Below are 13,042 nucleotides of genomic sequence, written 5' to 3' on the forward strand. Positions count from 1 at the left end.
CATACATACATACATACATACATACATACATACATACATACATACATACAAACACGTATGTATAATGTACGTATACATAATAAATGTGAAATCATCCACTTTATACTTTCATTAGTTATTACTTTCATCGTTTACGTTATTATCTTGCCTCTCACCTCGTCGCGCAGCTAATAAGAAAAGACTAAGCTCTCTGTGAGAATCTGAGAATCTCGCTTTGATCTTCGCACTCTTCCCACTCCCCTCCCCTCCCCGCCCCTCGTTTATTACTCTTTTTAATAATCGCGTAGAAACGAATTGTATAGTTATCGTGTATATTTATAGTATATTATACCTCGTAAAAGATGCCTGCTTCGATACTAACCGAGGTTTATTCCCCTTCGACCTTTCTCACTGTTCTTCCGTTCTGTTCTCACCATTCTCTCCCTCCCCTCGCAATCCTTCTCCTCTCTTGCGCACTTCCGTTCCAGTTTCCGTTTCTTTTTCTCCGTGTCCCTTAGTCCCGATCAAATTGCAATCGAATCGTTAATCGTCCTAGCCAAGAAACCACGCTAGAAAAAACTCCCTGGCGGTCCGTTATGCGTGCGTGCCTTTTTCGTTCGCCCCAAAAAAATGTTCCTCCGACGTTTATGAATCGTCGCCTGTCCTGATCGCGGGCGATCCGTCGCCGGCCCATCTAGTGTCACCTAAAACCGACGATCGGTGGTTCGCGTCGGTCAGTCCAAGTCGACCGCACGAAACATGGGACGGCCATTATATAACGATTACTTCTAACGCGGTTCTGTACGAACTTACGAGTTAACGTCGCGCGAACGGACCGCGACTCGATCGAGAGACCAGGTCCTTTTCATCGAAAATCGTGTGTCGGACACCCGGTCTCGAGGACCCTCTTGGTTATATATCTGTTCGACCGTGTTCCCAATCGGTTCTCTCCGTCGAGCGCGTCCGTGAATGCTACAAACGAATCTAAGTCGGACCACGTCGAGGCTTCATTTGAAACGTGTCCGAAACGTCACGCTAGGCATTCGCTAATCGAGGAGAACGTCCCCCGGCCGCACGGGGAGCCGATCTCTCTCTCTAAATTGCTTCTAATATCTTTTCATGGAACACCTCGGCTGTTTCAACGGCGGAACTCGCGTGGAAGTCGCTCTCTCGACGTAGATCGGTCAAACGGACTCCGAATTGCCGCGACGGCGACGGCGACGCCGACGCCAACGCGACGATGCCCCGTGTTCTCTCGGTCGGTCGCTTCGCTCGACTCGAACCGAATTTCATTCGGACAGAAGAAGCGACGCGCCGACGCATTAGGGACAGCCGCACTCGTCGACCACCATCTTCGGCAGATCCCTTTTGATTATGTTGGAATCAGGACCGTAATAAATCAACGACATCGGCGAGAACTTGAGGGGAGCGCAGCACGGCTGCATACCGGCCAGTCGGTCCATCTTCCGGTACTCCTCGATCACGTGGGTGTAGTAATTGAGGAACGTGTCCGGTGTCCTGTGACCGGCCGCACAGTCCCCCCTGCAGTAGTTGGCGTAGTACCTGCGAATCATTTATCAGGCTAAGTAAGGATTAGTAAAGATGAGAAATGGGGGAATGATTTCAAGCAATGGGTTTCATTTTAAAAAGTTTCTGAAGGAAATATATCTCTTCTTGTCATTAACCACTTAGCTTAGAATGTCGTGTCAGAAATGTGGTAAGTCGACCGGCCTAAACATAAATGATACTTAAAAGCGATCGAAACATGAAAATATAATTAGAAAAGCCCCAATTGCTACAAATGTCAATTTAAATTTACACACTCGGTGTGAAATGTTAAATAAAAAAGAAACCACATGCTTATAGTCACATTTCCAGATCGACTTGAAATACATTTTAAACGTAAAATAAAAGGATTCAGGATGAAGGAAATTTTACACATCGCAGTCCCCGTGCGCGAGTAAGCCCCCAGGGATGATTCTGTTTGCAATAATTGCTTGTAAGTTAAGCTGAGGGTTTAGGGCCATTGCACTTGTAAGCGACACTCTGATTTCACGGGATACCATACGAGTGACTTACAGATGCCGGGGCGAGGGGTCTCCGCGTAAATAAAGTATTGTCGCGTGCTACCGTCTAACGTTCCTCTTTCTGCTCGTCTACACGGTACCTGGATAATATTACTGTCGCGATTATCGACTCCGGCTATCGACCGATACCTCCAATACATTAGCAGTCAAATAACCCCACGCGACAAAGTATTTAGTCCTGAGCCTGAGTACGCTTCCATCTAGGGGAAATGATATAGCTTAATTTTTTCCCTGAAATTGCTAGAGGGAGTCGTACCTAACCATTTTTACTCAAGGTTGGTAGTTTGCGGCGTGATAGAATCGTCCTCAAATGACGTAATAGAATATTTCAGGGTGGAAATAATGATCGACGATAGTAGATGTCAGCTTTTATGTAGATTTATATTAAAATAGAGTATGGAGCAATACTTCATTTACCGAGCCTTGTGATTTTTTCTAACACATCACGTAACCAAGAGGACTGTAAAAAGTCAACATAATAAAGTTATCCAAATAATTCTATCCAGTATGTCTAACATGTACCAAGACTAGAGATGGAAGAATATTATATGACTAATTTTCTTCCCATTTTTCACTATAACACGGCTAGTACAAGTCGTCTCACATCTATCGACGTCACTGCACGTCTATACAGTGGCCTGTCACTTGATTAAAAATTAACGAGTACAACGTCCTTTCACAACTTGGGGAGAAAAATGTAGGAAAGCAAAATTCTGTAAAAAATCAGGTAAGTTAATATAACGCATCAACTAATAACACTCAGGCTCTGAATCAAATCTTCTCAAACTAATTTAATAGCATCGATTACGTTTATCTAATCCCTATTAAACGATCACGTCAGGCGACACCGATTAACTCCGCGCATTACGATGTCTATGTAACTGTTATCCTTACCCCTGAGGAGCGATTATCCAGTCGTCCCAACCTAGTTGAGAGAAGTTCACGTAGAACCTCTGCTTGCAACACTGGCCCTTTATCGCTCCGCTGCATTCGACCGCCCGTCTCCTAACCCGTTTTACGGACGCTGGATCCGTTCGAACGACTAGAAAAGGTCTGTCAGGATCTTGAGCACCTGAAACATCGTTTACGAGTCCAGACCAGATCGACATTGCGGTTCCTCTACCCTTTTAAATGCGATACCTCTAATTTCGCTAGACTTAACCCTTTGCGCTCGAAAGAAACCAGCAATAACGATTGTTGAGCTTTAATTCCTTTGGAACTCCAAGTGTCGATAAAGTGATTGTCGATTAGATAAAGGTGACCTGATTTTCAAATCTCAAATTAGAGATCTCGTAATCGTAGACGTAAATCTAAGATTAGCATTCGTGGCAATAAAATGCCAAGGAAGCATCTCGAGTTACTGGTAGATAGCAGAAAAAAAAGTCCTCGAGTACAAAGGGTTAATAAGTCCATCCATCTATAAAAATGTATAACAAGAGTGTTCAGGTGTACCTTTTGCGTTCAAGGACGACTCGATCACATGAGGGGAGTGCTCGTCGAAAGTCGACACGAAGACTCGCGAACCGCATCCTGTACAGTCAACCAACAACGTCAACTTGTCCCTGGCAAAGTCCCTATTCGCCGTGTACCAACTGCTCACGACTCTGGTCACGTCGAATTTCAGCCAGCCCAGTTGTCCGATGTTCACACCTAGGGAGGTTACCATCTCCAGATGTTGACCGAGCTCCTGCCAAACCACATATTTCCAGTTTAAATTCCGTTAGAACGAACGAAAGGTTGCTCGACGAATATATTTTTCTACGAGGTGCCTATTCGAAGCTTCCCGATCGGCTGAAACCCGACAACCGTAGCTGGTAATATTGGACAAATTATTGCTAAGGAGGCTTAAGATTGCCGTACGTTTTAACGCGATTAAATTAGAAATAGAAATCGGACCGAAGTGCGAAAGTCTCGTTTCTTTTGACGCCGAGAACGTGACACAAAAATTGATTTTTTAACGAGTTATATAGTACTTAGAAGTTGGAGCAGCGATATATCTTCGCTACCTCGACACAAAACAAAGTCCCCCTAACTCTAAGAGGGGCTAGCAGACTATCAACCGCTGACATTTCATCCACTCCTAACAGCAATAATAGCGCAGCCCTACGAAATCCCCGGCCAGACGAGATTACCTTTCCACGCAGATGCGTCGTGTTGCCGCATCGCACCCTGAATACCCAGAGGGTAATGTTTCTTTGGTTCGTTTGACCCTGACGATGGCGTTGATAATGATGAGCGTGCTTGAACTCGACACGCGCCCATAGGGTCGCCCTCTTGATCCTCAGAGGTTCCAGCGCCGGTTCCCCGCTGGACATTGGAAACTCCAGCAACGGTTGCCCGTTCAACGTTCGTCCTGCGAACAAAAGAGAGGATGACGATCGCTCGATCAAAAGGTAAACGTCGCGTAAATCGCGCGTCAACCTCGCTCTGGCTTTCGGTTTTCTGAACCACGGTGGCAAACGGGGGTAGCGAGGGCGGAAGTTATCGATTTTTTGAATGCATTCCGCAAACCGCTCCGAACCCCCTTCCCTCGCTGGGTCGTCGATAAACCTATCACGATCGTAACTTCTGTTCGCGAATTTCGAGCTGTGGACGGGCTACTTCAGAACACCCTGCGTTACTTGGATTTCCGTAAATTTGCAACTCCCTCGGAGAAGAACGTCGCCGTTTTCCCTTCTGTTTGACAACGTCTCAAACTCGAGGCGACGGCGACGCGGATCTATTCGCGGTTATTACCAATAACCAGGGAGCTGTGGGGGCGAACGATCTCAGCGAAAAATCGGTAAGAGGGAAGTTCTGGGAAGCAAAGCATTTTAATTTACGAATAGCTCGAGAAAGAAGAAAAAAAAAGGGAGGCAAGATTCGCGGAGCGGACAGCGACTGTAGCGGTCAGAGGGTGGATTTTTCTGTAGGCGAGTCGTTCTTTTTGCTCCCCATGCGCCCTCTCCGCAACTCCCGTCGTCGCGGAACGTAGTACATACAAACCGCTCGACGGAGTGCACACCACGCCGAAAGAGGGAGAAGGAGTGATACCGGTGTAATGCACCGAGCGCCGCATACCGTGTGCGTGTGCATGTACGTGTGTGTACGTAAAAGCCGCGCGCACGCTCACAGCCGAGCCACGATGAAATACAACACGCAAGAGAACCGTCGACGTCGTTCGTGTACAAGCGTAACAAGAGATACATCGTGGCTATCGAGCAGCGGTAAGGGTGTATACGTGGGAGCAGGTTCGCCGCGCGCGGATCTATCCGCGAATGTCTCCGACGTTTGTGTGCGCGCGTAGAGTGAAAGCAGGGCGGCTTCATCCCTTAACGGTTTGGTGAGTCACGGACCGGGAGTCGTTGGAGGGGCGGGGATAAGCATGGGGTGTCTGCCGCCCGTCTGCCTTCCGCCTTCCATCCCCGCTCGCCCTCTTCTCCTTTGCTTTTCTCCAACTACCTCCCCCACCCACCTACACTCCCTTCTCGCTCCTCTGCCCTTCCCTACTCTTGTGCAGCCAGCCTGCAAGCACCACCGACACCGACACCGACACCGACACCGACACCGCCTGAAGCTCCCCTGCGAGAGCCAACGACGCCCACCAACCCCCCCGCGCTCGGTGGCGCGCGCGCTCGACGCGGCCGCCGCGACGCCAGCCGCGGAGATATTCAACCTACCGGCCTCCCGACTACGCGCTTAACCTTTTAAGTGCGGACCGACCGATATACACTACCGCTCAAAAGTCTCGGATCGGCTAACTAACTTGGACGATGTCACGCATTGCGCACGATTCGACGGAAACCTCCAACCTCTTTCCTCGCCAGCTGTTATTAGCTCGCTGCAAATTTTCAAACCCCGTGGCTGCTTCCTTTTCAAAGTTTAATCGCGTCGATGCGAGCTCGTATTCTTCCAATCTTCTATCGAGGGTTTTTCTTTTATCGATTGTGTAAGATACTGTTTATTGGTATGTTTGGAAGTTTGTATGGGGTTTAGGATGTTAGGTATTGGGTACTGGTACGATTTTTAATTAACTCCTGTAACAAAGGTTGAATACCAAACGCGTTGCAAAAAAAAAGACAAATCAATCCTCGTGGTATGTACCGCGACAGTGACTAGTCAAACATTGTAGTCTGACTTGGAAAGCTCTACTAATCTCTCTAATGGTAACGAATTATTATTGTTAAAGCAAATAAAAGGAAAATAATGCTTTAAAGTTCCTAAAACTTTGGAAAAATCCTGGCGCTCCCAGAAAGAATAATTAAACCTTGACATGAGCCCTAAATATCGCAAGATCAACAATTGATCTAATTTGAAGCATAAATTAGAAATGATAAGAACACGAGAATGTTGTCTTGACACCAAGAAGAAAAGATGGAGAGAATTCTCCAACTAAATTTCGTAGAGATTATAATGGAAAGAAGGACAAGGGTTGTTACATAGCATGGTTTGGCTACCGCGATCGCACGATCTCGACCCGATTGCTTTCTCGTCGTACGCAGACAGAAATCGTCGTTGGTCGCTGCTCCAAGATTATTGGAATAGCACGTTCCCCGGGAAGTTGCGCGAGCCGCGTAGCAGAAATGCCAAAACTTTGTAGAGTCGTCGTTGGAGGAACAGGAGGTTGATGTTTCGACGAGATTGCGGGTAAGATACGAATTTGTTGCGAGAAACGATTCCCAGACTTTTGAGAGGTAGTGTATTCTCGGTTCCTCTCCTCCCTATTCTGTCCACCTAACAACCCTCTACTCACACTCCCTCCTCCCCAGCCCCTCTACTCTTCACACCTCGTTCGCCGTTCTCGCTCTTCAAAGTCGCGAACAAGTGCACCGTCTCGCGTTCCCTCTCGTTATTGCGTGACGTAGGACTTTATCTCGTTGTTACAAGCTGTCAGAGTTGGCCCTATCTCGAACATCGTAGCGAAACACCTAGATCATCCTAGAGTCACGGATTATTCCTCGTCATCCACGAATCTAGCTTAACCCTTTCAGCTCTCAATTTTAAAGAGAATTTTTTTTGTTAATATTCCATTACGTTTATCGTGTCTACTATTATGTCAAAAATCATCGGCATCCCACAATTATTTATAATGCGAAACAAAAATTCATAACAAAATTCTTTTATTCTTTCTCACGTATGATAATAGTCACTCGAGTGTCTATTTTCTTCCTCGATTCGCATACAACATTCTCGTCCCACTCAAGCCAACCATCCGGAAAAAGTGCACTGTCAAACGTGACGCACGAAGCTGAGAAAAGGGTTAAAGAGAATTAAGTTGGGTGTTCCGGTTGGTTTTCGCGGCAGCGTGATCGATACGCGATCGTCCATCACGTGCAGCGACGAGCGAGATTTTGGCTCACGGATCAGGGAGAGTTGCCACCAGACTACTCGGGAGACGTGGTCGTTTCTCGGGCTCCTTGTTTCAATAAGACCGTCGCGTTACAGCCGGGGATTATAAGTAACCGAATTACGGCAAAATAACGAGCTCGAGGAGTTTGCTCGAAAAACGACACGGCATCGTTTCCTTCCTTCCTGTCTGGTCGATGCCTTCGATCGTCGGAACTGCAATTGCGATCGCGGAACGTGTTCAACGAATTTTCCGACAGGGAAACGTCGACAAGAGCACCACGGCGTTGTCGTCGTCGTCGTCGTCGTCGTCGTCTTTCCAAATATTCTATCGCAGAAGAGAAACACAACGATAGCTGGGGCGAAAGGAGAGTATAAAAAAAAGGAATATACGCGATCGTGCACGCAGCGTTTCCGCAATTTTCGTTTTTGCTGACTCGTGCTTGATGCTTCCGAGCGGACTCCGCTGAACCAGAGCTCACGTTCCATGGAGGCGCTCTTTGTTACTCGGAAAACTGTAATTCTTTCGTTACAGGGTCCAAGAAGAAAGAAAATCACCCCACGGTGATGGCGACTTTGGCTCCGAATAAAATCGTGAATAAAATGTTATCTTGTTCTGGTGGATAGAGGAACCTGGACGATGGAATCTGAGGAAAAGGGAAGGGTTGTTTAGCCCTTTCATGGGCCAGTAAGACACGCCCTTTCTTGACATTTCCTTGACATTTCTCCGACATGTTGGACGACTCGAAGTGTTTGTTCTCTACTTGCATAGTTTTACTTTTATTTTTATTTTTCGTGAGAATTTGTCAAATGATCAAATTTCGAAGAAACAAGAATCAATTATGAATAAGCATCCAGCATACATGCGGCGATAGTCGAATTAACGAAAAATTCTTACAAGAAGCGTTATAGTCGCGAAAGTTTTAACGAATCAGCAGGAACGAGTAGTACGAGCAGAGAAATAGCGCGACCAGAGTGTAAGCAGCAGTAAATATTAAGCATTGTGGATCTATCGGTCGCGAGGAGACGGCGCAAGCACCGTCTGTCGCTGCAGATTTAGACGGCCGATACGAAATAGCTTCGGGAAGAGCTACCCTCGATTCGATACTCTCGAGAACGTAATCGTAAAAAAACACGATCGATGGGACATTAATGCCGCACGGTTATGTCGTTCCACATGGCAAATTCTGGAATAACTGTAACACAAGCGACGCTCGTATCGCACACACGGTGAATCCATCTTCTTGCGCCAAACATTCATTCCCCCCGCCCCCCCCCCCTCAGGTTACGAGCAACCTTTTGTATTAATTCGACTCCACATACGATGTTTATACGGCGAAACTCGATATACTTATTTTTAGAGCTAAAGTTATAGTTCTTCTTAAAATTTACCTCTATAACGAGCCACGTGCAGGATTGTTTTTAACACGTATACGTGTAAATAAATCAAATTTGCCCTAGCCTTTTAAGTACATCCAAACGTTGCTAGGTATTGATTGACAGAAAATGTACGGAGTTTTTCCTCACCTTCAATGGTGGACAGACTGCATAAAAACAATGTACGGTATTTATGTACAAGTACAATTCGAGTATCGCTAGTGAATATTTAACTGGACTTATTTCGACTCTGTGTATTCGCGCGGGGCATCCGACTCGAGATGTCGTCGCGAGAACGTGGAAGCGTCATTTACGACATCGTGGAATTCGTTTAAATTGCGGTAGTTGGGTCGGAACATTTGCTCCTTCGATCCGGATGTTGCCGTGGTTAGCGTGGAGCCTGGATATACCTCTGTAGGGAAATGTGCCCTAAATTTCTTTTCTGATATCGTGAGGGGAGATATCGTACCGTATACGTTCCATATACGCGTCGCCGCGAGCAAGACAACGTTCTCACCCCCTTTCGACGCGTCGAGACGCTTCGGGAATTTATGTACTTATTAGGGGGAGACCGTGGTCAATTGTAACATGTAGCTGATAGTCCGAGTATACCACTGTAGGGAAATTGAATCCTAAGATGAGGTCGTACCGACCAAATTCCACTTGCCCGATAATCCACTGTGCGCTCTTCTGTAATTGCATCAACAAACATTGCAAATAGCCTTCGCGTACGAAGCCACTGCTACATTTTATAGACATTGGATAAAATTGCGTTACTTGCGTAATTATTTGATTGTTTATATACTATTATATAAATAAGACAATTGGCCTGAATGTACACGTTACTGAGTAGATTTCTGCTGAAGATATTATTGTTGGTACATTTTATAGATATTGGCCAGAATTACGTTCCTTGAGTACATATATTGTATATATATATTTGAATGTGAATAGGTATCTGTAGCGTAGGTATACAGATACTTGTGGTGTTATCTATCGTCCCGAACGAGAACTGTTTCGCTACAAGTAAGGGTACTTTTTCCCTCATTTAATTCTACAATTAATGCAATAATAGTTGCGTAATTAAAAGGTGTCTATTAACTAATTACAAATACAGTAACATGATCACAGTAGCATCACGTACATGTTGTACGAGCGGATGTTAAATTGTTAATAAGTACATAAATTCCAGAAGCGTCTCGACTCGTTGAAAGGCGGTATAGGGGTTGGAAATGTTGTCTTTCTCACGACGATGCGTATATGGAACGTATGTAAGGATCCACAAAGGAGGACAGCACGAAGAGTGGCTCCGGGAAGCTTTTCGTCCTTGGCACGTGATCGACAAGAAGTAATTCGGATTTTTAGCGGTGAAATATTTGCGGCACAATTGCAACTAGAAGACGATGAAATCACTGCTAGCGGCGACATTTCGCGCGCGCGCGCGCGTTTATCTCTTCCGAATATCGCGCGTTGCTCCCTTCATCTCCCTTCGCCGTCCCTCCTTCCAGTGCCGTTTTTCTGTTTCGCTAAGTGGAGAACACGATCCGCGAGAGACGGGAAAGCCTCTCGTAACTTTCCTTTATTCCCTACCGGAACGATACCATCCCAAGGGAACAATTTGCAAAACGCAAAATTACCGCGTAACCTACGATGTCGACAGAATGGGATTCTCCCTTTCGGGGGTTTCTTGGATCGAGCTTTGGGACACCACCTCGATCCCGTAGCAGGACCTATGACACCCAAATAGAAAGAATTTAAAGGGATTCGTAGCTAATGCAAAAGTCATATTCAAATGTCTCGCCACGGTAATAGTTTTATTAAAGATATCCAGGGGTAAGTCCTTGATAGCATGAACAAACGTAGCAAGACAATTACGCGGAACTCAAGTACGACACTCGCCGCTCTCAATTAATCTGTTGCTTTCTGTTGGAGTCGAAAGGAGAAATAGAAACGCCCCATACCCTACCCGATTCCGTCTCTTCGCTATCGAATCTTGCCAACGAAAAATTTCCGTGGCGAGTCGTTCGCGAAGTTTCCAATCCTCGATCGAGCACAGCCGGACTTAATGGTCGCGGGGAGCTCGATGGGCCGACGCGACGTATCCAGAGGGACATCGTTCGACTTTCGTCCGGCCTCGCTCGAGTTTCGAGTGCATCGTGTGTCGCACTTTTCGAGGTCGGTACATCGGGTACTTTTGCTCCCTGCGCCGCAATGCGACACCACTGGATCCTCCATCCCCGTTTTCTCGCGCCGGGACAATATCATTTGTAAGGGTTTGTTAGCGTCAGGGAACATCAAAGGGATACTTCTTGTCCTATTTGGGTGTGAACGATACGAAGGGGCGTTTCTGGGGGCTCACCCTCTAGGGTGGTTGTCAACACACAGTCTGAATCTTGTTTAGGGCTCGCATTCCTCTTCGAGGAAGCTGGGAACGATACGATTCGACCTCGCGCCACTTAACAGGGCCAACCAGTCAAATTGCTCCAACACAAAATCTTTAGGAATTCATTCCAAGGGAAGAAATGCCGATACAGACTTTTCCTTTTACTCGATGCTTATGTACATTCGAAAGACAACGAAATTGTTTGCGGTTAAAAATAACATTGTGTTGAATCTGTTAAAGGCATAAATACATCTAAATATTATGTAAAGATATTATAAACATTATTAAAGAAAAAGAAAAATTGAGATGCAAAACATAACACAATTAATATGAATTATAATTTGCAATAGATTTGAAAATGGACATCGTATCGGTCGAAAATATCTGTACATTAAAGACATGTTTTCAATGTCAAGGAATACATGTATTTGCTTGGACAACCTATATTGTGTTATTTACTGCGTAAAATGGTATGATGCATCTCTGAGCAAAAATCAAGTTTTACTCATCCTCTCTCTGAAAAGCGAAGGAAGATGTACAGAATTTTTCGTGTAACATATAATATCTACGTACTTCACTGGTGGACAGGGTAAGTAAAAACAATGAAAATATTTCATACTTGATACAAACACGAGCCCTATCTGACCTTGCTTCTATGTTATAGTCGTTTTTGTGCTCCAATAGTGTCAAGATGCCTACCTTTGTGCCAACGTTCGGTCTGAATGTAAATCTGTATTCGTCATGTTGTGTCACAGTCTCTTAATATTTCCAAAATGAAAAATAAAGTGTACGCTCGATTATATTTATATCAGATTCGTTCTTGAAAATAATGAAAAATTTGAAACTCGAAAAACTGAATAAAATTGCCAACTGCTTTCGAACTTTTCAATCGTGTCCCGTATAGAGCGTCATTTACGCGAGAACATGGCTTTACGTTTCCACGAGTTTAATCTGCCGGAGAATTGACTGTTTGCCAGCTCGACGGCACACGACGTTACTCTGTAGCGTGCACAGCTAACACGTTCAACGATATCGAGCGAATCAACCTATTAGCACGGCCAAGGTGGAAGCGTTATAAGTCTCGCGAATCGAACGAGCAATTCCCAAGGATCGCGCGACGAATGCGGCTATCGACCGTCGACTGCTCGAATTTTCTCCAGCCGGCTGTACAGAAGGACAATTTTCGAAACGGTTATGAATCGATGGCGAAGCTTCTACCGATTAATTCGTAATCGTCTCGGGAAATCTCGCAGCCATTCTTGCGAAAGCAAAACAGTTTGTAGAGCTGCCTTATAATGTGTCTATACATGAAGGTATACAATGTCAACCCCGCTGAATGATACCTCGAGTTACGATGGTTCCCCTAGACTGAAATCATCGATATCAATTGCACGTTCCACATGGCTCCTTCCTTCATGAACACGTGATATGTGTTAATTGGGATACTTTGATTTTTTAATATAAAGCTTATGCAGTCCTTACAACCATAACAGAAACAACTCGAATTAACGCTGCTGCGAATAGAGAAGGGTGTCCAACCTAAACTTGTTTGGATTCCATCATATAAGGGAATCGTTGGCATCGAAAGAGCAGACGAAGCAGAAAAAATGCCACTATAATAGAAGAACAGTGTAAAAAAATGTCTGAAACGCTTAACGAGAAGAACAATTTAAATGTTTCACTTTTGACCCTAACAAGATAGGAATCGGCGACACAAATATAACTCACTGCTTCGCAGTAACGAAACGTGCGATTGTTGTAACGAACCTCCTCCTATAAAATGCACAATTAAAGGTTGCCAAGAAATGGAATAGGATCGACTAGAGTTCAAGCTTTCAACTATCATACAGTTTCAAAGAATCCCTTTAGTCAGTCACGATTAAAATTGAGG

At 45.3% G+C, this 13,042-nt stretch overlaps 1 protein-coding gene across 1 annotated transcript in view; it reads right to left on the reverse strand.

Annotated features, from left to right (window-relative positions):
• Positions 1–26: 26 nt before the first annotated feature.
• LOC128880750 (inhibin beta chain) overlaps positions 27–13,042 on the reverse strand; it is a 33,723-nt gene continuing 20,707 nt past the window's right edge. Inside the window, exons 2-5 of the mRNA XM_054131141.1 lie at positions 4,199–4,419; positions 3,519–3,753; positions 2,961–3,138; positions 27–1,542 (exon numbers count right to left, since the gene is read on the reverse strand). Coding sequence (XP_053987116.1) covers positions 1,302–1,542; positions 2,961–3,138; positions 3,519–3,753; positions 4,199–4,419 — 875 coding nt within the window. The 3' untranslated portion in view covers positions 27–1,301. The remainder of the gene's footprint in view (positions 1,543–2,960; positions 3,139–3,518; positions 3,754–4,198; positions 4,420–13,042) is intronic.

The sequence above is a fragment of the Hylaeus volcanicus genome, chromosome 8 (genome assembly GCF_026283585.1).
Source record: "Hylaeus volcanicus isolate JK05 chromosome 8, UHH_iyHylVolc1.0_haploid, whole genome shotgun sequence".
Taxonomy (NCBI): domain Eukaryota; kingdom Metazoa; phylum Arthropoda; class Insecta; order Hymenoptera; family Colletidae; genus Hylaeus; species Hylaeus volcanicus.